General features: G+C 34.1%; 1 protein-coding gene across 6 annotated transcripts in view; it reads left to right on the top strand.

Annotated features, from left to right (window-relative positions):
• Nucleotides 1-7,337: 7,337 nt before the first annotated feature.
• The window catches only part of LOC123556811 (cyclin-dependent kinase-like 5), a 60,264-nt gene continuing 40,662 nt past the window's right edge, over nucleotides 7,338-26,939 (top strand). For 4 of the 6 annotated variants that reach the window (XM_053543149.1, XM_053543148.1, XM_053543147.1 and 1 more), the window contains exons 1-4: nucleotides 7,391-7,414; nucleotides 17,078-17,154; nucleotides 18,413-18,447; nucleotides 22,510-22,555. In XM_053543149.1, coding sequence (XP_053399124.1) covers nucleotides 7,413-7,414; nucleotides 17,078-17,154; nucleotides 18,413-18,447; nucleotides 22,510-22,555 — 160 coding nt within the window. In that variant the 5' untranslated portion in view covers nucleotides 7,391-7,412. Of the gene's footprint in view, nucleotides 7,756-17,077; nucleotides 17,155-18,412; nucleotides 18,448-22,509; nucleotides 22,556-26,939 lie in introns of all 6 variants that reach the window. The other 2 variants (XM_053543145.1, XM_045347798.2) reach the window with 2 other exon arrangements.

Genomic DNA, 26,939 nt, shown 5'->3' with positions numbered 1-26,939 from the left:
ACCAATATAAATGTGTTGACAATACATCGCATAACATATCACACATTCTTGATATAATAATAAATCTAAAGCATATAATGAGGAATGCACAGCATATAAAGTTATATATTATATATTATACCAGATTTCTACATATGGAAATGAAGGAAGCACGTAATATAAAGGATAATATACGCAAAGTATCAAAATATGAAGCACAGAAGAAAGTTCCATTTGAAATGATAACTACTTATAGTGACTGAACTCTTGAACTTTCTTGGACGTGCTAAACAAGTCTCAAGTGCTTCTTTATCTGTATGCACTTAAACCTAATTCGCATTCACCCCTCGAAATGTCCTTTGGAATCCGCGCACCAAAACCCTAAAACTCTTATATGAGAAATTTATTTATTTTGTTGGTGACTTTCCAGCTTTGATGGTGAAGGAGGACCACAGGTGCCCCTCCATGCATTATTTCATCACGAGCGGGCACCTGGGTAGAACCTAGACCTTCCTAGCCAGCTGGATGGCTTAATCACATGAAGAATTCAACGCCCCGAGTGAGGCTCGAATCCACATGGATGAGGGGCAAGTGATTTGAAATCAGCGACCTTAATCACTCGGCCAGGGAGGCCCCTCTTATATGAGAAAATTACAGGCAAGTGTTGAATTATTTGTTAAAAGCAATTATATTGTTTTTATGTCTGTATGAAAGTAAATTTTTTGAAGAAATTGGACTAAAAAGAAAACATTACAAACAGTTATATAAAAATGTGAACACTGCTAAGAAAATATTACATTTAGTGAAATAAAGAGGAATCAACTGAAGAAAACAAAATATGTGTAGCCATAATTTCCATATGTATTGGGCACACCAAGATAGATATAAGACGAGTATAATACGAAAGAATTTACAATTTAGTAATAAACAATAGAAAGAAATGTGCTGATAATAATGGATACATTATTTTAAAACTAATTTTATGGAACTAACAAGAAGAATGAACAGCATATACAAATGCAAAGTATCGTTGATGATATTGTGGATGATGGTGGTCAGAAAGAATTAAATGAACAAATCAGGAAATAATGGAAATGAACAGGCATAACGGCACACTTCCCATTGAGGCTATCTTACCATATTGCCATATACCAGTGCCCCTTTTTTCACTACTATGCTTTTTTATAAAAAAAAAAAAAAAACACAAAGCATCTGCCAACAGTACTTTTCTCAAACACTTCGTCCAAATGTTTTTCGTGGACGAACTGTGTAGATAACGTACACACTTGTGCAGTTGAGAAAAGTGTGAGTAGAAGAGAAAACTACAGACATTTTGTGCCGATGAAAGCACACATTTTGCTGCCATCAACCCTCTTTATTTAATGAGAATCCACCAAGTGATAAGGAAAATAGAGGCAAAATGTTACCTGAAGCGAGACGTTTTGTCCGTGTGTACGGTATCTTTATGTCACTTGGGTTGGCCACCCTGGTTGTTGGACAGCTCGAAAACCCTTAGAGACTGTTTGATCTGTTGGACCGATGGGGAGTTTCTAACATTTTATAAATAAAGTTCAATAGGACCAAGAACTGTGCCCAGGGGTACACAAGGGTTACAGACACCTTCTTTGACATTTCTCCTTCCAGGACATCTACATCTACATCTTTCACCCAACCGTCGATTTCCAACTGTCACTGGGCGGCGCTGTCAGAGAAACAGTTGTTAAAGAAATGACATGTTACAAATGTTAAGAGAATAAAAGCTAAAAAGACAGTATGCTACAATTAAAATAGGACAGAAGCAATGCAATTACATATTGACCACCGCCAGCCTCTCTCTAAAGATACTGGGACTGGGGCTAGATTTGACATAGGTTGGTAGGGAGTTCCAGAGTCGGGTGGTCCTTGGGAAGTAGGAGTTAGAAAAGTACTGAGTGTGAGACATAGGGATTAAGTAATTTAGGTTTCTAGTTGGGATAAGATGAGATTGGTCGACTGCAACTGTCTGGGCCCTTATTTTGTAAAACATTACTAATGAGTTGTATGGCCTTCTGTATTGGAGTGTATTCCATTCTAAGGTGTTCAACATTTGGGTAACGCTACTGGTGTAACTGTAGTCGTACATGACGTACTTGGCAGCTGACCTTTGAACATTTTCGACTTTACTTGTGGGGTTTTGTTTAGCCATGGATGCCAGACGCTTGAACAGTATTCCTATTGTGTACGAACATAGGTGTTGTAGGCAGCAATTTTGACCTTTTTATTGTCAGTTTTGACATTTCTTTGTATGAAGCGAAGAGCGGAAGTTGCTTTGGAAGTAATATTGTCAATGTGTTTAGACCAGTTTAAATCTTTGTAGATGTTTATGCCTAGGCATATAGCTGCACCATATGTTTTAGCTCTATGTTATAAAGTTTGTAGGGGTAGACCTCAAGATTTTTCTATCTAAAGATTCTAAGGATTTCATAGTTGTCAGGGTTGAACTCCATGGACCATGTCTTCTCCCAGGTTTCTAAACTAATGAGATCTTGTTGCAAAGATATACTATCTGAAATGGAGTTGATGGTAAGGTATATTACGGTATCATCTGCAAATAATAGATAAAACGAAGAACTAACTCCAGTTATATACTTTTTACTTTAAAACTAATATGTTTCGTCCATTGGACTTCATCAGAGTAAAATAACAAAACCAAAACAGTATGACGTCATAGGAAAGTACGACGTCAAAAGACGTTACCCATTTTGGCGTAATATTCACATTTAGTATAGGATCAAAAATAGATACTTATTCCCTGCAAAAATTGCAAAACAAAAATGATATTAATACAGGCAAGGAAAACAACTAATATGCAAAAATACATTAGGAAGAATCTTTGTGAAAAAATGAAAGACTAAAATAATATTTTAGCATTCATGCCATAAGGCCAGGCTGTATTCAATGTATGAATCCAACGAGTCTCTTTTAAGAGACTAAACCAGTCATTTTTTTACCAAGTCGATTGGCATGAAAGAAAAATCACTAACAGAGTGATTTTCAGAATTGAAATGTTCTGATACATTTGTAGGAGTATCAGGAAAATGTCTAATATCAAATTTATGGCTATTCATTCTTTGTGAACATTTCTGTGTTTGTCCCACATATTGTAACTTACACTTTTTGCATGTGATAAAATAAATAACATTTTCAGACATGCAGTTAAGATTTTGTTTAACATCGTAAGTTTTTAAATTTTGAGAGCTTGTAAACTGTGCAGCTTCAGTGATATTAGCACAATGAGAACACCGTGTTCTATTGCATTTCAGAACACCACCATTTACATCCGAAGACATCAGGCTACTGTGAACCAACATATCACTAAGATTTGTATGTCGCTTGTTTGCATTTGGCCAGGTTGCGTACACTGCTTTTCTCAGATATTTCAAAAAGCCTCAGATATTTATTAAGGATCTGACCAATGTTTGTAGGGATGATTTTACACAAACAAAGAGGATAATATCATTTGTATTCTGCCTGTGATTGATCATTGCTTCTTCGGCTGACAATACTGATGCCTTAGCTAAAGCATCATCAAGGATATGACTTGGATAATTACAATTTTGGAAATACATTCGCAATTTCTCCAATTCATTTGTGATCAAATTATCATTAGAAGTGAGACGCCTGTACCGCTTAGCTTGGCTGAACGGGACTCTTTTCTTGCATGAAAGTGGGTGACAGGATCTACTGTTCTACCAATATTAACATCAAGAAATGTAGCTGTATCTCTTGAATAACTGTGGGTGAATTTTATATTGGGATGGACATCGTTTAAACTGTCAATAAATTTAAGTAGGGCCGCTTCACTGTGTTACCATATAAAGAAAATGTCATCAAGGAAGCGTAACCAAAGCGATGGCTTAACAGTAGTATTAGCTAGGAAATAGCTTTCCAGTTTACCCATAAAAGGGGAAGCATAAGTAGGAGCCATACGTGTGCCCATAGCAGTACCTAAAATTTGAACATAATGTTCATTATTGAACTGAAAATGGTTTTTGTTCAAGACTAGTTCAATAAGCTGACAAATATCATTGACTGACTGGTATGACAAGTATGAATGAGCTTTGTTCAAATAATCAAGACAAGCCTCTATCCCGTCATCATGTGGAATTTTAGTGTATAAGGATGAAACATCCATAGTAACCAAAAATGCATTAGGGGAGATATTAGGCATAGACCCTAGCTTTTTAATGAAGTCAGTAGAGTATTTAACATATGAGGGCAGGGTTTCCATGTGTGGCTTCAAGATATTATCAATGTATTCATATATGCCTTCAGTAACAAAGTTATACCCAGATACAATTGGCCGTCCTGGGTAACCAAGTATCATCTGCAAACAGTCTTGCATTACATTTGACTGAGTCTGGTAAACATTGATATATACCAAAAAATAGATAAGGTCCAAGAACAGACCCCTGGGGAACTCCAGACAGTACAGGAAAAGATAATAGGTAAGGGTAGATTTCTCGGAAGCACAGAGCACCACAAACACAGCCTCAGAGCCACGCATTTGCAAAGTAGGCCAAAAAAAAATAGTTCACTGGAAAAATAAATGACCATTAACAGCGACTTTCTGAGATCGGTTAGACAGGAAGGATTTGACCCATTTGGTGATTTGTGGGTTGCCTCCAAGGCGTTGTAGCTTATAAATTAACCTAATATGATCGACCTTATCAAACGCCTTGGAAAAGTCCATGACTACTGTCTGTGTTCTATCCTCCAGAAAATCAGAAATCCAATTGAGAGCATTACAAGATAGTCTGTAGTATTTTAATTTATACAGTAGATGTTTAAGTGGCACTTTGTCAAATTTGTCAAAATCCATTATGATAATATCCGTCTGGACGTTGTTGTCATGAGACTTACTAATGTTTTGGATGAAAGAAATGAGCTGAGTTTCACAAGATCGAAAGCCATGTTGCAGATCATATAAAATGTTGTTACTTTCCAAAAAAAAGATATAACATTGCTCTCACAAGATTGATTGTTATATAAAAGCATTTATACTTCGTGTGCCATTACATAAATTTGATAATACACTAGTGTAATAAAGCTTTGACGTTGACGTCGTTTATTTATAGGAGACATTGGTCGAATTAATTTGATCTATAATAGGTAAAGAAAGAAGAAATTTTGATGTTTCAACAGGAAAAGCTTACATGTGATAAAAAGAATATTACATTTGTGTCTTTCCACATTGAATTTAGTAAACTCGTTGAATAAAATTGATCGACAGAGCCTTGCATTTTATTATTTTATTCAACTCGTTTAATAAATTCAATATGAAAAGACATCCATGAAATTCCCAATCACTTTTATTATAAACATGTCTATCTACGATGGTGTAGTTCCTTCTGATTTTAAACAAGCTAGAGTCAAACCTTTACACAAGAAAGGTAGTACATTGGACGTAGGTAATTATAGACCTGTCAGTATCTTAAGTATTGTTTCAAAAGTTTTAGAAAGGGCTGTCTACACTCAATTAGAATCTTTTTGACAAAGCACAATATCATCTCTGATTATCAGTCAGGTTTTAGAAAGTCTTATTCTACGGTTAGTTGTTTCATTCATCTGTTCGATACTATTAAGTGAAATACCTCAAAAAATCATTATACAGGTATGATAATTTTAGACCTTCAGAAAGTTTTCGATACAGTAAATCATGATATCCTGTTTAGAAAATTAGAACTGATGGGCATTAGGTCAATTCCATGGTTTAAGTCCTATCTATCAGGTATAAGTCAGGCCTTTAGTCTAGGGAAAAACAATGTCAAATACTAATCCGGTAACCTGTGGTGTGCCTCAAGGCAGCATATTAGGGCCCCTCCTGTTCCTGTGCTATGTTAATGACATGATTACTAGCATAGATAAAGACTGCAGACTTATTTTATATGCTGATGACAGCACAATTTTGTTTAGTCATAAAAATCCAGATTTTATTTCTGTCAAACTTGGTCAAGTACTGGAAAGTTGCTCAGACTGGCTAATAGACAATAAGTTATCCCTTCACCTAGGTAAAACAGAATACATTCTCTTTGGCCCAAAGCGCAAGCTAAGTAAGCTTGGATCAGCGTCTGTAAATTGCAATGGTCATAGTATAAATAGTTCTAGTCAAGTAAATTACCTTGGTTTATTAATAGACAATTTTTTATCAGGTGACTCAGTTGTAAACAATATTATAACTAAAATCAACGGAAAACTTAAGTTCTTATATAGACAAAATAGATGTCTGGATTTTAACACAAGGAAACTTATGTTCTGCACTTTTACAATGTCATTTTGATTATTCTTCTTCGTCCTGGTATGAAGGTCTGAATAAACGTTTAAAACACAAATATAACAGGTAATGCAAAACAAAATTATTAGATTCATAAAGGGTTACTCTCCTAGGGATTCTGTTACTTGGCAAGATTATGTGCATTTAAATATGTTAAATGTAGAAAATAGAGTGAAGCAACTACGACTCAATCATATGCATAGCGTGTCCATCATACTTGAGTGATAATTTTGTTAAAAGTTCCAGATCCATTCAAAAGAATTTTATGTTACCTAGTATTAATAATAACACTAGTAAACAGACATTTTGTTATACTGGATGTAAGGAATGGAATTTTCTTCCTGAAAACATAAAAAATGTTAAAAATATTAAAACTTTCAAATGGTTAGTTAAGAAATTTCTTTTGGATAAGCAAACTTCAGAAAGTAAAAGTGATTTTGTATATTACTGATTCAATATGTGATAAGTGTATCTGTGATAAATAAGTTAAACACACATGTGATAAGTTGATAACAAAAAAAATGTATTAATTGCGATACATTTTATGTAGTATGTTATGCATACTTTCAGTAATCCGGTGTTGTACCAAAATCTGGGTATTTCTTATATTATTTTTCCTTTCTTACACTGTATCTTTTATTAGATTAGCATGGACCCCATTGGAAATAAGCTTTTAGCTTAATGTTCTTAGATCTTTAGCTTTCTCTAAAGTATAACACCTTGGCTTAGAATTTTCTGTTTTGTTAAAAGTATGCATCTTATCCTAGTCTTAAATATAGATTTGTTTTTATAACTATGTAAAGAAATTGTTTTTTATATGCTGTGATATTTATATTTATTGCCATGTGTTGTGTTTTATGCTACTGATCTTAAATGTCAATAAATAAATAAATAAATAAATAAATACCCTCTATTTAGTACATTTATTTGCTTCTTTCTTACTTTGCACCGTACAAACCGATTGTTCCCGATGAACGGTACGGGTTTAGTACGGGGATTAGGAACAAGCGCAGTTCTTCACTTGAAGATAGAAAAAGTATTTCATATTGCATTGTGGGTATGTTGGCAAGGAAATTCCCGATGGCGTCGTAAGAGATCAAATTGCATCGAAAGTTTACAAATGTTTGTGTCTGGATTTTTTTTATGCGAAAATTTTGAACTTAAGTTACATATTTGGATTTTCTTGGTGTGTAAAACCATAAATTACAGAATGTAATTTTTCAGAAGGATAAGTTGTAATTTACTGTAGACTCGGATATCGGTCATCCATACTTCATCTTGTTCAGCTGTAAACAATTACTTTCACTGCTTAACAGCTGTTTCGGAAAAATCACAGATGAAAGGATGTGTAGCACAAACTTCTAGTCGTTGTTTGAAATGAAAAACAAATACAGAATTTATTGCATTATGTAGGATAGTGAACATATTTTCACAGTACCGGGCACCAATAATTTTCAGTTTAGGTAAGTTTGTATGAACCAGAATTGATTTAGATAAAACTGCAATGATTATGAGAAAAATCCTATATGGACTGTAGGAACAGGAATATATACAAAAAAAAAGTAGCGAGATATCTAACAACCAAACCAGGGTTGTAAAATATATTCCCACCACTAGCCCTGCAGGACTAATATGTTTCCTTTTTGTTCAATTGTATTCATTTTTCTTGAATTCCCCTTCTCATCAAGACGTTTTTCTTTCTTCCATTTTTTGTCATCTCCACCATGCTGTCCCTTTCCAAATAAACTACTCAGGGGTGTGGAATTCCTATGTCCGACTCGGGACTTTTTGACTGCGGACAAGTGGGTTTTCGCATTCTGTTTGTCTGCGGACAAGCACAAATTTTCTGGTTTGAAATGAAAAAAGGAAAGAATAATTTAGTAACGCTGAACAGTACTTCAAGTTTATGGAGTTTATAAAAGAATTTGATGTACGAAATGGATGATTCACCCGCCAAGGGCCTCTCAATTTCTCCAGTTTTGGGAAAACCATACTGTGTCTAAATTTAGCAGCTCTTTCTCTGCGTCCTGATTGGTTCCCTATCATGATCTCGCGTGATTTTTGCACACAGTAACTTGTCAAATAGAAACCGGAAACGTAAACTATTATCACAATGTTTTGGACAAATTTGTTCAACGGTTACAACTTCGTCTGCCAACAAAAATTGAAGTAAATAGTCAAAGCACAAAGAGCTCACTAGTACGAGTCAGGAAGTTTCATGTTTGTTTTCTAACAGTCAGAAAGTGCCATGCTTTCTCACATGGGTTCACATGGCATGATGAGCAGTCTTTAGGTATTACTGTTGAATGTTCGACGGCCTCGCGGACAAACACAAGCTAAAGTGTCAAAAGCTTATTTTTTGAAACAGCTACAGTATTACACTTTGTTATGTTCACTTTTGTTACTACTTGTAGATTATTGTCCAAAATAAAGAATTATTTGCATGCTTAAATGTTGAAAATCCGGGCAAGTAAGTTTTGACTGTGGACAAGTAGATTTTTAAGTCTCATTTGTCCGTGGACAAGTGAAAAATATTGGGATTTCCACACCTCTGAACTACTGATGTTTGTTTGTTTGGACGTTGAAGTCGTGATTTGACAAAGTACGGGAAAATATTTAAAATAAATGGTGATAATAATAATATTAACTCGGGTAAAATATATTTTATCTTGACTGGCTTGCTAAGCCTATACATGATTTTACTGTAATAACTGCATTGATAATAATGATAATCACAGTCTAGTACGCACCTGTTAATAATTACCTTTGTGCTATTGAAGTTTAAAGCATCTTATAGCTCAAAGATTGTTGGGTTTTTTTTCGCATGGTCATTTTAGAACAATTTCTGTTGAATTTTGATAAAGTAAAAAGCAGAAACTGCCCCACCTAACTCAAAAACAGTTAGCAAAACTTTAAATTAGGCTGATAATGCCGGCTATGTTGCAAAGCTTTGTACAAAAAAAATTGTAGACCATACACAGATTATGCCCATACAGCTGGCCAAGTAAGATAAAAGTAACAAAAATCTTTACATTAGGAATACCTACCAAACCACAGGATATACTGTTATCACAAAAAACTACAGTTTATTAGTGATCTTGTTACACACTATTAGTATTATTAAAGATTTAGCAATTTCAGTTGATTAAAGTACATTTTCAACCTTTAAAACTGGAGGGATTCCAAGTTTTGGTGGGAGACACCAAGTTCTACAGGTAGGTCCCAGGTCCTTTATCACCACTGAAAAAAAGTTAGTGTCAAGGTCTAGGAAGGTTAGCATTTGATAAGGGGCAACTTCTTAATTAAACACTTTACAATAGCTAGCTAGAAGAGCAATGTTCATACTTATAATAAATATACTTTAACTATATATATAAATTGCATGTTTATATTGGTCCACTTTAATAACATATTTGTTTGAACTCTGATAAAAATATTCATTAAAAGATAGATAAGAAAGTGTGAGTGTTACAAAACAGTATGCAAACTTGCCAGTTTGCTCGTCAGCTAAACGTCTTGCATTTAAGTCTGTAGATATTTATTTTTCCACATGTAATGAAGCTTATAGTGTCTTGTACAATTATGTTTAATACAATGCAGGTGTCACAAAATGTTTTCAGAAATGTTTTAGATAAGGCATGAAAACTAGAACTTTGTTAAGGGGAAGTTATACAGATACTTGATCTGAAAGTGATAGGATTAAAATGTAGTCTGTATTTGGTTAGAACTACTTTCTTAACTAGTACCAAAGTACAATCCTTGACTTGACAAGGAAAAGGAGGTTAGCCTAAGGATAGTCATTTCTGATGGTCAGTTGGTTAGTCCCTCAGTTACTTGGTCAGTTCACTCTTTAGAAAAGGACAAATCGAGGGTTCAACGCAATAAGGGCGTAACTACATTTTTGAAAACTTTACAAGAGAAGAAAAAAACTACTTTGTTTTCTTCTGTGTTCAGTCACATACAAATTTACCAAAGTTTTCACTTAATATTAGACATGTTATATGAAACATTAAACAACATGAATGAAATTTGACAAAATAACAGTATATTTTAAAATATTTGACTTAAGCCCTTATTGCATGATTTTTCATGTAAATCTGGAGTAATTTTATATGCAAGATGGGCGTAAGTGGACTTACGCCTTTATTGCAGGAAATTTTCTGTTGAAGTTGGTAAAATTGTGTCATGCAACAAGGTAGTATGTACAAAAAAGTAAATACAACTAAAGCATACTAGCACTTCTTTACTCATTTTAAATGAAACATGTAAGAACATAATTGAAATTGAAGAATGTAACAGCCTATTTTAAAGTATCAGACTTAACAGCAAGATTTTTTTATGTAAATCCGGAGAGATTGTATTTGCAAAATGGGCAAAAGTATTCTTTTGCAGTAAAATTTCAATTAAACTTTCTGATGAATTTAATATTTTTTTCACGTAAAATGGTATTACTATACAACAGAATAGAATCATAATAAACTAATTTATGTCTGCATTTTCTTTAATTAAACTTAATATTACACATCTCATTTTTTTTCCTCCAGACCTGAATGAATATCTTTCTATTTGGCACTATAATAAAGGGAAAACAACAAAACAAAAGACTAAAATAGCAAAGCGGTATACAGGGAGTCTATCAAATATCAAATAGGACAAATGAAATCTGTCAGTCACTCTATTTCTTAAATTTAAGTCTTGCAAGCTTTATCAAAGACAAATGACATTAATTGTATATCTGACAAAATGAAAACACTACAAAATACAGGACATGACACACAGGAGATGGCCTGAGTTACCACAGCACAGTAACAGCATCTTTGCTGCATGTTATAACATGGCAATTTTCCTTGCCTATTAATTAATAAACTGAAACGGGGAGCGGTAGTCTAGTGGATAAGGTGTCAACCGCTCATTCATGGGGTCGTGGGTTTGAGCCCCACTGGGGTCACAACCATGACCTCACATATGACACCAGTATTGGATTTTCCAGAAGCAGACACAAGAGTGGTTCCAAACTGAAAACTAGATGTGTGTATAAAGGACACAGGTGCCCCCACCTCCTGTCACTGTACATAATTATTATTATTATACCAGATTTATATAGCGCCCTTTTAATGATCAATTTCACGTTCAAAGGCGCTTTTCATACTTCAAATGCAGCCACACAGGGCGCATAATTCATCCTCTACTAGTACAGACACAGAGCAATCTGACCAGAGGGACAGAGTGAGACAAAGCCCCCACGACAGAGAGATTTGAAATCAGATACAGGCTTGTCCGGCTAACTTAGCCTAGCTCGTTGCGAATAGACAGCCTGGTTCTTTAACGTGCCCAGTGTATGGCACTGATACTTGCAAGCATGCCTGGGTTCCTGACCAGTACACCTCTAGTTGGGTGGGAAACACTGAAAAGCATTTCTGAAAATTCCAGAGTAGCTCGAACCCCCGACCTCAGGATTGGAAGGCCAGTGTGCAAACCACTGAGCTATCCGTCCACCTATACATCATGGTTTCATGACTCTGGGTGAAATATCTTAGATACATGCAACACAATTATGATAAATATTTCACCACTTTAGTGTGTATTTTTCACTAAGTCAAAGACCATAACTTCTGACTAGCTGAATGAAATCCCAAACAGAACACCCAAATGTACAAGTTCACATGTTATAACAATCCCCTGATGTTTTCTGACTCTAATTCAAATACTTCTTGAGATACAGGCAACACAAACTTGTTTGCACCTATGCATTTTTTTACTTAATCAAGGCCCATAACACTAGTATGACCAAAAGAAATCCTGAATGAAACCTTAGGTGCACAAATTTACATGCTGAATAATATTCATCCTCTTTGACCCGTGGTCAAATACGTTTTAAGATAAAGTGTGACACAAACTTTTATATTCATTTTATGCATATTTTTTATTAAGTGAAGGGCCATAACTATGGTCTGGCTGAATAAAATCACAAACAAAACCCAAGGGGGCAGGCACAGAACTTCTGAATAATAATCCTGTAATGTTTCATAATCTCTAATGTCAAATACTTTCTGAGTTACTGTTATATGACACAGACTTAAAATAAAATGTTAGTCAGCTGTGAGAGATTCAAATTAAAATACTAGCTAGGTGCACAATTTCACTTAATGGAGCTTGATGACACTTTGTAAAATACCTTTTTTGAGATATGCACAACATAAATTTGGACGAAAATACAAGGGCAACTCAAAGTGCCTCCATCCAACCCTTGCTCACGAAACTTTGGATGGCTCAAAAATCACACAGTGACTGTAACAATGTTAATACCAAAAGAATCTGTATAGCTGCAGATTTAGCATGCCTATCATTTGACATATTCCATCTGAGCACAATGCAAGAACCACAAATTGGTTTATAAGTAAATATAAGAAGATAAAAACGCCCAGGAAATTTGCTGAAATGGCATAGAAAATATGCAGTATACAAAACAAGAGCACAGCCTTGCGGGTGCAGACGCTCATCTGATTTTATTGTCTCTGTATAATAGAAATATTGTCTACCCATGATTTTCTTAGTTCAAAAAGGGCCATAATTCTTGCAAAAACAATTTAAAATTACGGTACTTGCTTTGCAGGGTCAGCGAATACCTTCACCAAGAATTAAAGCAGTGGCTTTGACCTTTAAGGAGAAAAGTTGACCTAAATGCAAAATTTAACTAAAAAAAACAAACAAAAAAACTGATATTTTCCTATTCCAAAAGGGGCCATGATTCTTGCAAAAAGCAGGATGGAGTTATGTTTCTTGCTGTACATAGTCAGTTACTGATGTTGAACAAGTGTTGCAAGTTTTAAAGCATGCGGACACTGACGCAGACGTTGACACCTATCAAGCGATGACAATAACTCATCAATTTAAAAAATCAAAAAAATCAAATAAGCTAAAAAGCTTCGAAAATTACCAAACTGGCTTCATGTATTATTATGTTACTGAATAATACAGTCACACTTACATTTCAAAGAATGTAAACTATGCTGTATGTCTTAGGCTGTGGCTGTTCACTGTAAACTATAGCCTGAAGTACTGGCTTTTGATGTATGGCACCTTTTTGATTTTCATTTTATTATTAAAGTAACTAAATTTTTTAAAAAATTGCACATTTCTACCTCATTTTGAATATTTTGTTTCTTTTGGTGCCATACAACTAAAATTTTGGTACAGATTATTGAGGAGTTCTTCCTAGGCCAGACGCCTTTCATGTATTATCACATTTCATTGCTGGACTTCCCCTTTTATATGTATATGGAGTTTCACCTACAGTTTTCATGGACTATAATCCTTTTGCAATACTGTACCGAGTAAGCAGGCACAAGACAGTGTAAAAATCTTCAAGTAATTGGTACTGCAATTTATTTGTTTTCAAGAAAATAATTTTTTAACTCCCTTACATTTTTCAAGGGCAAAAAAATATTTTTAAACCATGATACATCTTAAAAAGCCTGCAAGGATATAGAACATGGACTTACTTCGACCATGGTACAACTTTACAAAATTCAAGGAAATTGAAATACCGGTATTTCCTACCATGATACATCTTTAAATATCTTTAAGAACAAGGATACACCTTTAAAAATCTTTAAGAATACAGAATATAGACTTACTTTAATCATGATACACCTTCTGAAGTCTTCAAGAATAGAGTATAGCCTTTTTATAACCTAGCCCAATTAATATTTTTAAACTGTTAATTTTGGATAAAATGTTAATATATTCATTTTATTTTATAAGTATAGAAATCTTTCTATTTGGCAATAATTATTGTGGGGGCAAGTATGACTTTCACTTTGAAAGTATTGGGCTATTAGTGTATTAAGTAGCAGTAAGATGAATGGGGGTCTATCATTTAACTGTAGCTAAATTTGATATTAACATATCCATGCACACAGGATGAATCTACCATTTCTAAGTACTGACTCTCATAAGCATAAAAAAGCTTTTCTTGACTTCAATGTCATAAAATGTGACAATACTACATTTACTTTAAGGGTCATGCATCAGGATAATGCCCTTGATACCTTATGATGTCATCATTATGACATCACAGAAATTATCTGTTTACACAAGCCTGTATTGCAGGATAGATATTAAGACTACTAGATACTTTTTTGCATGCAATAAGGCAGTAAGTCAACTTACTTCCATATTGCGCATAAAAATCAAGGCAATCTGAGATACGCCCTTATTGCAATATCAAAATAATGATATAAATAACTGAAACATCTGGTTTAAATTTTCACAGTATATAAATTAGGTCAAAATAAAGTGAAAAATCAAAAAAAGTGATTTTTGGTAAAATATGTAGATACGCCCCTATTGCGTTGAACCCTCGAAATATAATACAGGAAATTATATCCCATCCTGAAAGGTTTGCTAAAAAATATGTTTACATGTTTAAAGGCACTGACCTCCAGATATTGGCTTAGGAAATTGAAGTTAATGGTCATATTATGAACATTAGTACATGAGTTTTTGTTTCTAAACTATCTAATATTCTTAAAAAAAATTTTTTTTTAAATGCCAAATAAAGAACAAAAACATGCATGAGTCGAGAATTGAACCCAAATTGTCAGCAATAAAAAAAATTCTGCATTTTGACAAGTACACCACAGAGGAATATGTACATAACAGTCGTTAATATAAAGCTTTACAATTAAGGTAGTTAACCTCCGTTAAATACCCAGATACAAACTCTTTTCAATTTTGAATGGAAAAATTATAAGTACAGCACAGCATTATGGTGTTTCTATTTTAAGCAGAAAGTAAATAAACAAAAAGTAGGCTAGCAGTCTTGTTTAAAACACAAATTATGATTATAAGAACATTAATCAATAGCTGGCTTGTTGGCACAGGATATGAGTGGATGGAACTGTAATCATTTTGAGTGATAATTTTGACGGTTCGAATCTTACATCAGTCCAGAGATTTTATTTATTTTGCATTACATACTAAATTACGTAGGAATGTTCTTCAGCAGTTTCTTATTCATTGTTTTGTTCTCATTTTCATATAAAGTCGGCCGCAGTATCTTTAAATTAATCAATACTGAAATTAAGGCCAGGCAATACTTTTTAAAGTGAGGTATAAGATTGTCATAAAATTTATAAAACCATCCCATTGTGCTTTAAAATATCACAGGTGAGCTTCAAAAACATTACATCATTATCATATCATTTAAAGCGAAGTGTATTTAAACATAATAATTGTTACATGTAAGTATATTATAATGACATATTTCAGAAATTTTCAGTCAACCAAATTTACTAACTTGAGAGATCTTAGTTGATTTTATTGAACAATAAAAAATTATACAAATTTTCAAATTAAAAAGTATACGGGTCAGGGAATCGAACTCATGACAAAAAAGTATGAGACGGAGCGTGTTACCACTCAGCCAACAAGGAATTAGTGTTTCTTTTGGAAGCGTTATACGTATAGACTCAAACTTACGTTATTCTTTTGTTTGTTTACATTTCAAAACGCCATAATACTGTGCTATACCTATAGTAAAAACAACTGATTGTTATGTGTTTCCATAAGATATAGTCTGTCAGTATCTTTTTTCTTTTTGTTGTCGTATGATCTCTATGGTCTGGAGGTCAGTGTCTTTAATAAAATGACCTCGAACCATTTTAATTCCTGACCTTTTTTGTTTGGTTAATTAGTTATATACATTAAACCAATTTTATAAAATCTCCTAAAAATTAAAATGGTTCTTTCCTGATTTTAAAATAACTTGATTTTCTGTAGCAGTCAAGTGTCTGGCTAGAGTACAGTTACAGCTATAGGTCTGATAAATGTTCCTTTCAACCAGTTTCTTATCAAACAAAACACACACAAATTTATCTTAAAATGTTGATTCCATTTATAGTTATCTTGTACAAATAATTGAATTTGTTGATCTCAAGTTCATAAGTTAATAAAACAAAGCACCCTGTTTTATCATGTTTAATGTTGAAAATTCCAAAATCTACATGTATTACCTTGATTAATACTTGACTTACATGTATTATGTAATCTAATGGTGTAAGTTTACTGTGTTCAAGGCAGGTGTGCTTGAAGCAGACTTTGCCTCACAGGCCTCTTTTGACTATGATCTTTGCATCCAACCTGGAACTCACATCAGTCTTGTCTACCCAGTACATGCAAATAAATATTTCAAATAATACTTAAGACAATATGCATAAAATTCTGTTTTATTTTCTATGCTTAGAGTATTGAAAAAAAAGTAATTTGAACTACAATAGCAGCAGCCTCTTCTTTTTTAACCCTTAGACTGCTGGCGGCAGTAATTCTGCCTTTGCGACCAGTGCAGACCAAGATCAGCCTGCACATCCGTGCAGTCTGATCATGGTCTGCACTGTTCGCTATTCAGTCAGTAAATTTTCAGTAAACACCCCTTCGAATAATAAATGGTATTGCCCAAATTGAATGATGGACCAGTCCATTATAGAAATTTAGCAGGCTAAGGGTTAATGGTGCTTCACTGTGCTCTTCTTTCATTAAGGTAGTGGACCTACATTTCTGTATAATTATGTATTCTCTCTGTGATTTTTAGGCATTTTACAGTTGTTATAAAAAGCAATTTTCTGTTACGGTCGAGGATGGCGAAACAGCTTGCAAGAATGTGTATCCCACGGATATTGCCGATCGACATTGCAGGTCCACTATAATGCTTAAAATAATGTCTTGTTCTCTTTCGTCTTCACTCTTCAGACTAGGCCACAGGTAGTAGTATGGTCTATATTTCAGGTTTGATACAGAGTGGCCTGTGACCCCCAGGTGTGATGTGATGAACAAGTACGAAATAGTAGGGGTAGTAGGTGAAGGTAAGAATCATTTTTCAATATCTCCATCAAACCATTATCGTATTTAAAATAGACTGAAATCAGAATTAAATATTTACATTGCTTTCATTTTATGATGTCTAACTCACGTTGCCTAGAGTCATTAGATAACAAATACTTTAGTTATAAGATTTCTGTAAATTCTCAAGTGGCATTGATTGTAAGTACTTAGTGAGGTCAGTGTCACTAGTAGTAGTCTAAGCTATTAACCAGGTAACTGTAATAAAGATGTTATAGGTATCTGCATATTTTACAGGTTACCAAAATTATGCATATGCAGTTGTATGATTTTAGTTTAATGTCTTTGAATATATAATATACATTTTCCAGTTTGCCATTGCAGTTTGGCTCACTATTATCTCTTGCCAAAGGTAGATGGATGTGGTTTTTGAGCTGTTCTTCTGTTTGAAGTCTTTGCTAAGAAATATTTTACTTGAACTTGATAGAAATGCTTTAAAACTACTACAGGGAAATTAATACGGTTGTGCAAGTTTCAGTCAGATTGTTTAGGAAACACAAGATTACTTACCTAGTGTGGTATATCTTTAACCTTAATAAAATGAAAGTATTAAGACTGTTGAAACATTTTTCTTTCTATAATTAGTATTAGTATTAATGAAAAGTATGATGGTCACTTTGTGGTGTCTGGGACTTTTTATGCCAATGCTTATCTGCTAATATGTTTTCCCATGGACTGTTTTGAAAAATACAAAAGAATATACATTTCCATTAGAAACAGTAACAATGTTTGGAAGTAGACATCTTAAATAGGCAATATACTGACATGTGATACAATATTTATGAGAAGATCTGATTTCACAATGTTGCTATTGACTTTTCTCAAACAAGACATTTCCCTGATACATAGTACAATCTGATATCTGGTATACATAGTCTGGTATCATCTGGTTATTGCACTTATATAATTATATTACTACTTAAGGACAAAAACATGAAACATGTAAACTCAGCACAACAATGTATGAAAAAAATCATCATTTTTGAGTGTATGTCTTGTAATTGCAGTGAGCTGAAAGCTCAACAGGAAAACAATGAACAAAAAGGAGTTACGACAGTTTGAAGTAAAGCCATGTTTGAGTTATATATTAAATAAATCACTGTTGTTAAGACTAGAAGTATAATTATATTGATATCCTCCTCCTTCGAATATTTTTTGTATAAATTCCATTCTCATGTCCCCTTACAAGTGTTAACCTGAGTATAATGTTCTGTATTTCAGGTGCCTACGGTGTCGTATTGAAATGCAAACATAAGGTAAGTACATCTTCTGCAGTCTTTATAAAAGGTATGCACAGTTGAACTTGTAACACTGGTACCAGAGTCAGTTGATAATTATAAAGATGGTGCAGTGATCAGAGAAAGTGGTAAGATTGTGAGGTTTTTTGTGGCATTACATTTATAGAGCAGAAATTACACAGTTCCATTTAACTATGATATTTTATGCCCTTTAGACATAAAGTCAATTATACACACATAAACTTTGGTGTGGGGGTGCTCTGACTGTGTGGTTAAGGCTGCTGACTTCAAATCACTTGCCTCTAACCTCTGCAGGTTTGAAACCTCACTTAGGCTGTAGAATTCTTTCCTATTAGAAAACCATCCAGCTGGCTTATTGAAGGGCTGTTGTTCTACCAATGTTCCTGCTCTTGCCTGAAATAATGCCTGCAGGGGCAGGGCTCCAGGGGTCTTCCTGCACCATCAAAAGCTGGGAAGTCGCCATTTGACCTGTAATTGCATCTGTGTGACATTACACCCAACTGAAAAAAAGAATGATAGAAAGGATGGTTAGTAATTCTGACAAGGATAATATTTTCGTAATTGTCACAAATTCCATATATGAAATGAATAGACTTCTTCATCAGAATGACAAACCTTAGAAATTAATGCATTTGAATTTAAAAAAATAACACTCATTCTCTCCCCTTCAAACATTCTGGAAACATTGTGAAGAAATTTTGTTGCAGACATAATGTAATCAGGCGACAACCACTCAATGCAAAAAAACAAGATCTTCAGCAGCTATAGAATGACATACACTTATACAACATACAATATAAATGAAGTCCACTGGATCCATTCTGGGCAATAAATTGGGCACTTGTTCTTAACTGGTTGTGTCTGCTACCCTATCATGATGATTCTCTGTGTGTAACCAGTGATGTTCCCTGTATTTTCTTTATGCGTTGTGAATGGGTGATGGAGAATTTCATAAAAAAGAGTTTAATAATAATGCTTCATCAGAATTTTGAAAAGAATACCAATAATTGTAAACAACAAATTTCAGAAATTCACCTTTATTTTGATTTTTTTTCTAATTGTCCGTCATACCAATCTGTAATAGATTGTCTTAGCACAGAAACTATTTGTATATGAATGTAAACCAATATTGTGAATATCTGTTTCAACTGTTCAATTGAGATAAACTCTACAATCTTCCATACTGATAAATATTGGAGCTTTATAACAAAAGGTACAAGTATTCAATAAGATAAAACGATTCACCATACAGAGATGTTTGATAGGGTAAAATAAATCTTTTGATACCATATTGTACGAAATCCTTATTGAGATATTTATGGTGAAATAAGAGTAAACGTAATAAAAGAAGTAAATTAAGACAAACTCGGAGCTTTTCAGTTGAAATTAGCACACAGAAAACACTTTAGTTGGGTGCTTTTGGGATTTAGTAGCAAATGTTATCTTAACAAACTTCCTAAAACATGCTTTTGATAAAATAGTTTTTCAAAGACAAATTTAGATATATAGCTTATGAGACAAAAGGGTTTTGTAACAACATGACCTTGTCACAAGCTTTCCATTCTACTTGCATTTAACTGCGCGTTACATTTTAAATAATTTATAAGAAGAAAACAAAGCCGGTTGTAAGTGTGAAAGTTTTCTTTCATCTTGAGTGTTTTTGTATCATCTTCAGTTAAATTCGAATCATGTGTTGCAGGCATTCAGCACAGGTATTCAGCATTTTACAGTTTTTAAAATAGTAGTAGTAGTACTCTACATACTAGTCAGAAGGTGGGTTGGTCTAGACTCATTTAACCTCTGTAAATGGTTTTAACAAGCATGACGTCAATGGACAGAAAGTCATTTAAGACGACACTAAAACAAATGAAGCATAGAATTTTTTTTGAGGTTTGGTTTAGAATTTCTGCTTTCATATGGTCATATAAGTTAAAGCTTTTGTTTTTTTTCTGTAAGCAGAAATTTGTTTACTGAAGGAATCAATATACTATAATAGAATGTTTATCATTTTGTTTAAACATGCCCAGGAATGAATGCATGAACAAAGTCGGTTATGTTAACGTTGCAATCTAAACACTTTATAATGTTCTGGTTTTAATGTACAGTTACTTACTTTACGTGAATCAAATAGAAAAAAAAAAGCAGAAATGAAGCAATAATTATGTTTGTATATTACTATCGTATAAATATCTTTTTTGTTAATTATAATTTATGAAATCATGCCGCAATCATCTTGCATCAGTAAAAACTACTTTGTTATTGTTATATCTCGCTGAAACTTATATTTCTTAATTGTTTCACAAAAAAATCATTATTTATCATTTTATTAAAAAATGCAATATTTAATATTCGGTACCTTTAAAAGTTATTATTAATGAGACAGATATTTATTGTAGAATTTTGGGCCAATATAACTATTCATTGTACATGTGACTGGTATAATAGCAAAAAAGGAGCCGTGATTTTAAGGCATAACAGGTATTAGCCAACATTGAAAAATTAATCTGTTTGCATATTATTCTGGTGATTTTCATTTTCCTAATGCTGATACACATTCAATGCAAGATTAACTTTAGACGTTTATTGGTTTTAAAACTTAAATGGGTTTGCAAAAGAATTAGCACCGTTAGAGTTATTGATAGGAAGTATAAACATACGCTGTTACTACAAAGATATAAACTAAATACGGTAATAATGTTTTCATTGATGGTTCAAATACTTAAAGCATGTTTTAATGTAAACTTGGTATTTGTTTTCGTGTCTTCAAGTGTTGTCATATTATGTTAAGTGTTTTGAAGAGCAAGGTTTTTTTGTGTCGAATTTAAAAAAACCTTCAATTTTGGCAATTATAGTCACACTGTGCTGCTCCCTTTTTATTATTTGAGCAGTCTGGTTTGAAATGTCAAAGAAAAAAACAACTTGATTATTAATATATCCGTATTTGTTGAAAATGCTTCAGTCATTTTGTCTGACATTGCAAAATGATAACCATATCTCAATAATTTCAGTTTTGGGTGAATATGACGGTATCAATCCTATACTAACTTTGTTGTAAGGCATTTTCTTTCAAGGTATAGAACAGAATGATGTCCACAGTAAAATATAAGATTATACAGTGATTGACATTTAGTGAAGTTGATATACAGATTTACTGACCTGGGAAAATTGATATTGACTGAGGGCATAGCGCATGGTTGATATCACATTTCCCTGGTTGATAAATCCTCCTATCAACCAAACTTTAAAGGTAACATTTATTTAAATATAAACAAAGTGAAGGTTACATTAAAAAAGAATTGAAAGGGTTGCAAACATTTGCAATGGTTGGTAATCTTTTCTAGTTTTGTTGTATTTTATTATGTACGAAGTAATTTTTTATGCCACCACAACAATGACATCACTGCTGAAGGACAATTGTATAATTATGTTTTTGGCTTCGAACCCTCGAGTCAGTATGAAGTTATTTTAATATTTAGTTCTTTACTTTTTATGATTGAACATATTGCTCGGAATAATTGAAATAAACAGTCATTGTCAAGGAAAAAAAATAAAAACACAAAATTATACTTAAGTACCACAATGGTTATGTTTGGCTGATGTAATCAGAAAAGTGCAGTGGAGGGAAAGTTGTTAGAGAGCACATAATCAATGACATCTTGATTATTTGATCATTTACATATCTGCTACATCGGAGAAATTCAGTCACATGGGAGAAACCAGTTTTAAAAGCAACATTCATATTATTCTTATCAAATCTTACCAAGCAGGTTGGCCTACAGTGCTAGCAGTCCGGGTTCCAATCTTGGTTGAGACTATTTCCTGACAAGTGTATGGGGTTATTACCTGTACTTAATTTTGTACTGTTTCCAGCAGTATCAGCCTAGACTTGATCCTGGGGAAGTAAATATATATAACACTGCCTTAGGTTTGACTGGAAACAAGTTGTTTCATCCACACCAGGGTGGAAGTTTCATCAGCTATCCATTTTACAGTGTAAAAAGAGACTTCTACATTTCATCAGTTTTCTGATTTTCCTGTATGTTGCTTTTATGTTTTCAGGAAACTGGTGAACTTGTTGCTGTTAAGAAATTCAAAGATGGAGAAGGTGAGTTTTCATGCTTACACTGTTTCCATATTCATAGATTTTATGTTGAGTAAGCAGTTATTGTACTCTCATGGTTGAGTATTTTGGCAAACTTTGATTTATTGTTACATTTCTTTAATGTGCAATTAATCATAACATATTTCAAATAAGTTTTTATGCCCCCAAAGGGAGGCATATAGTTTTTGAACCGTCTGTCATTCTGTCAGTCTGTCCGCAATTTTCTTGTCCGGTCCATATCTTTTTCATCGATGGATGGATTTTCAAATAACTTGGCATGAATGTGTACCACAGTAAGACGACTTGTGACGCGCAAGACCCAGGTCCGTAGCTCAAAGGTCAAGGTCACACTTAGACGTTAAAGGTCATTTTTCATGATAGTGCATTCGTGTCCGGTCCATATCTTTGTCATCGATGGATGGATTTTCAAATAACTTGGCATAAATGTGTACCACAGTAAGACGACGTGTCGCGCGCAAGACCCAGGTCCGTAGCTCAAAGGTCAAGGTCACACTTAGACGTTAAAGGTCATTTTTCATGATAGTGCATTCGTGTCCGGTCCATATCTTTGTCATCGATGGATGGATTTTCAAATAACTTGGCATGAATGTGTACCACAGTAAGACGACGTGTCGCGCGCAAGATCTAGGTCCGTAGCTCAAAGGTCAAGGTCACACTTAGACGTTAAAGGTCATATTTCATGATAGTGCATTGATGGGCGTGTCCGGTCCATATCTTTGTCATTCATGCATGGATTTTAAAATTATTGTGCATGAATGTGTACCAGAGTAAGACGACGTGTCGCGCGCAAGACCCAGGTCCGTAGGTCAAAGGTCCTAAACTCTAACATTGGCCATAACTATTCATTCAAAGTGCCATCGGAGGCATGTGTCATCCTGTGGAGACAGCTCTTGTTGACATTGCTATTTAATTGAAGTTAGATTTGAAACTTTCAGTTTTGCCTCTGCAACTTCTAAACTAGGTATAAATAGAGGCAAACTATCTTTCATATAATCCTTATAGGAAAATTAGTGAAACAAGTACATCTTAATATTTAAACTGAGACACAAGAATCTTTTTAATTGTAATCTATTTAGATATATTTACAGCATAAAATTGTTTTGTTACATCACTCTGTGGCCTGTGAACATGGGTTTGACTGTATATTGATCATGAAAAACTTAGAATGTTTATTCAGAAAATTGATCAGTTTTTGCCCTGATTAAGTAATGCTATAAACTGGTGTTATGAAAGAAAATAATGTTATAGTTTGATGGTCAATAAACTATTTGATGTAATCATGTTGTAGCGTCAAACCACCCGCAAAGAACATGGCTGCACTTCCTCTTCTTAATACAGTAATTATAATGCATGAGTTGTGAACAGTTTCGAGTCCGGTTAAAGCCATAAGGAAACAAAAAAATATGATTCCCTAGTTTCAATACAGTTTTGCTATATCTTGGTATATATACATATATTGATACAGCTGGATACTGATTTCTTTTCATATATATATACATTTTAGAGGTTAGTTTCAATCAATCATTTTGACCATTGTTCCTTGTTGCCCGCCCCCTCCCCCACCACCCACCTTAAAAAAAGCCCAAAAAGCTTACATGATTTATAATGAGAAAGATATATACCTGTGAGTCAAGCTATATATATGATTGTATTGAAGTTTTATCACTTTAACCTTTTAAGTTTTCGGGGCCTCCTTGGCCCAGTGGTAAAGGTTGCTGACTTCAGATCACTTGCCCCTCATCAGTGTGGGTTTGAGCCTCACTCGGGGCATTGAATTCTTCATGTGAGGAAGCCATCCAGCTGGCTTACGTAAGGTCGGTGGTTCTACCCAGGTGCCCGCTCGTGATGAAATAATGCACGGAGGGGCACCTGGGATCTTCCTCCACTATCAAAGCTGGAAAGTCGCCATATGACCTAAAATTGTGTCGGTGCGACGCTAAACCCAACAAAATAAATAACACTAATTTTCAAAGAGGGTAAACAGGGTAATACACAGATCTACAAGACTTATTTAACAAAAAAGATGGATTTTTATTACACCACACATATTTTATTGATATTTGTCTAAAAGCTGGCACTTGTACTACTTTTTCAACATGAATTTGTTGATTAGAAAACTTGGAGAATTCCTTTCTTGTCTTTTTTAAGAATTAAATGTTCTTTTTACCTCATGCTACATAGAATATAATTATAAATAAGCAAAATGAAACCTTGAAAAAAGATCTTATTTGCCTAGCTGCACTAATTTTTATGTGACAGCTTTTAAATATAATATCTGAGGGTTTTTGTTTTTTTCAGACTATTTGCTATCAGAAATATAATTTGATATTTTCTGTTTTAAAGGAGTTGATCATATTTAGTTTATTGCTTGTTTGGATCAAGTTTTATATATATAAATTCTGCAGACTTGGACTGTAAATCAATGTGTATTGTAAGAGGACATTCTTCATTAAACATTCATAGATTAGCAGTTAATTACAGATGAAGAGTTGTGTTTGCTGAAGATTGATTTCTCTAGGGTATTCATATTTATTCAGTCAATTACAAGTGAAGGTATATTGTCCTGAAATGCTTTCATTGTAACCATAGAAGTAGTCATAATGTCTTATTTATCTAAACAAATAAAGGACTGCAACAAGAGAGGTTACTGCTGTATTTGCAATACAATGCTGTTCTCAGTTTACAGTCGGAATAAACAACATGGAAACAGCCAGAAATTAAGAAATACGGAGGCAGGACTTGAGGTGCTAACCCAGGAGTACTCACACAATATAAATTGTAAATATTTGCAGAATGGGGAAGGCATTATTGTTGTTTAAAAGTTTATTTACACTAAAACAGATATGAAGAAAATTACAATTATTATGCCCCCCGCCCCACCTCCCTTCGAAGAAAGGAGGGGTATATTGTTTTGCAGATGTTGGTTGGTCGGTATGTAGACCAATCCATTTCTGGATGATAACTCAAGAACGCTTGGGCCTAGGATCATGAAAGTTGATAGGGTTGTTGTTCATAACCAGCAGATGACCCTTATTGATTTTTAGATCAGTAGGTCAAAGGTCAAGGTCTCAGTGACCCAAAACAGTTAACGGTTTCCGGATGATAACTCAGGAATGCTTTGGCCTAGGGTCATGAAAGTTGATAGGATGGTTGGTCATGACCAGCAGATGACCCCTATAGATTTTGAGATCAGTAGGTCAAAGGTCAAGGTCACAGAGACCAGATACAGTTTAACGGTTTCAGGATAATAACTCAAGAACGCGAAAGCCTAGGGTCACGAAAGTTGATAGGGAGGTTGGTCATGACCAGCAGATGACCCCTATTGATATTGAGGTCAGTAAGTCAGAGGTCAAGGTAACAGTGACCTGAAACAGTTAAAATGTGTCCGGACGATAACTTGAGAATGCTTTGGCCTAGGATCACAAAACTTACTAGGGAGGTTTATCGTGACCTGCAGATGACCCCTTTTGATTTTGAGGTCAATAGGTCAAACATCAAGGTTGCTTTGACCAAGAACACTAGAATTTTCGTACACATTGTACAAATAATTTATGTTCCTTGTGCAATTACTGAATGCGTCAAGGGGGGCATTTCGTGATCGACAAGCTCTTGTTTCTCACAAGGTTAAAGCTGATGTTTACATAGGTTAGGCATTCACAATTTATAAACCACACAAATGTTTACAATTTCCAGTCAGCTCATTAACTCACATTGCTATGACATCACATAAAGGCGGAACTTTCCAGAGTAACCACACTTGAATGGTTGTGATTGTTTACATACATTGCATCATCATATATTATGATGCTTGCATTGCCCACGGAAAGTGAGCATTGCGATATGATGTACATTAGAGTGTTTACTGTACCAACAACTGCCGTAAGTTGACAGTTTTGGAGATACAGAAATTTTGAAAAGAATTCAACGTTAGAGATCAATTAAAACAATCTGAAGCTTATAGAAAACAAAACTGTTAAGATAAGGTATTAACCATGGTGTACTAATTTCCATACCCATGTATTTCGTACCCACACAGTGATTTAGTTCTTAAACGATTATACACCGCAGTATTTTCTGGCATAAACAAAAAAATACTGGAAGTAAAAGTCTCGTATTACAGACATCAAAGGTTTAGTCTGTACTATGACAGAAAATTTTTGTCAAACATCTTTTAAAAGTACTAGAAATTGTCCATTGGTCAGTCATATGCAAATCAATATATGATCTGGAGGTCAAGGAATCTAAGATAAACCTAGTTAGTGGGATCCTACTAAGAAATCAGGTTATGTAACGAGAGAACAGGTTTAAGCAATGGGGACCAGGATGTTGTAAACTTGGGCTGTTTATATTCAGAGTCATTAAAATG

The sequence above is a fragment of the Mercenaria mercenaria genome, chromosome 5 (assembly GCF_021730395.1).
Source record: "Mercenaria mercenaria strain notata chromosome 5, MADL_Memer_1, whole genome shotgun sequence".
Lineage (NCBI taxonomy): Eukaryota > Metazoa > Mollusca > Bivalvia > Venerida > Veneridae > Mercenaria > Mercenaria mercenaria.
Note: the sequence above shows the minus strand (reverse complement) of the source record. Positions and strands in the feature narration are given on the sequence as shown.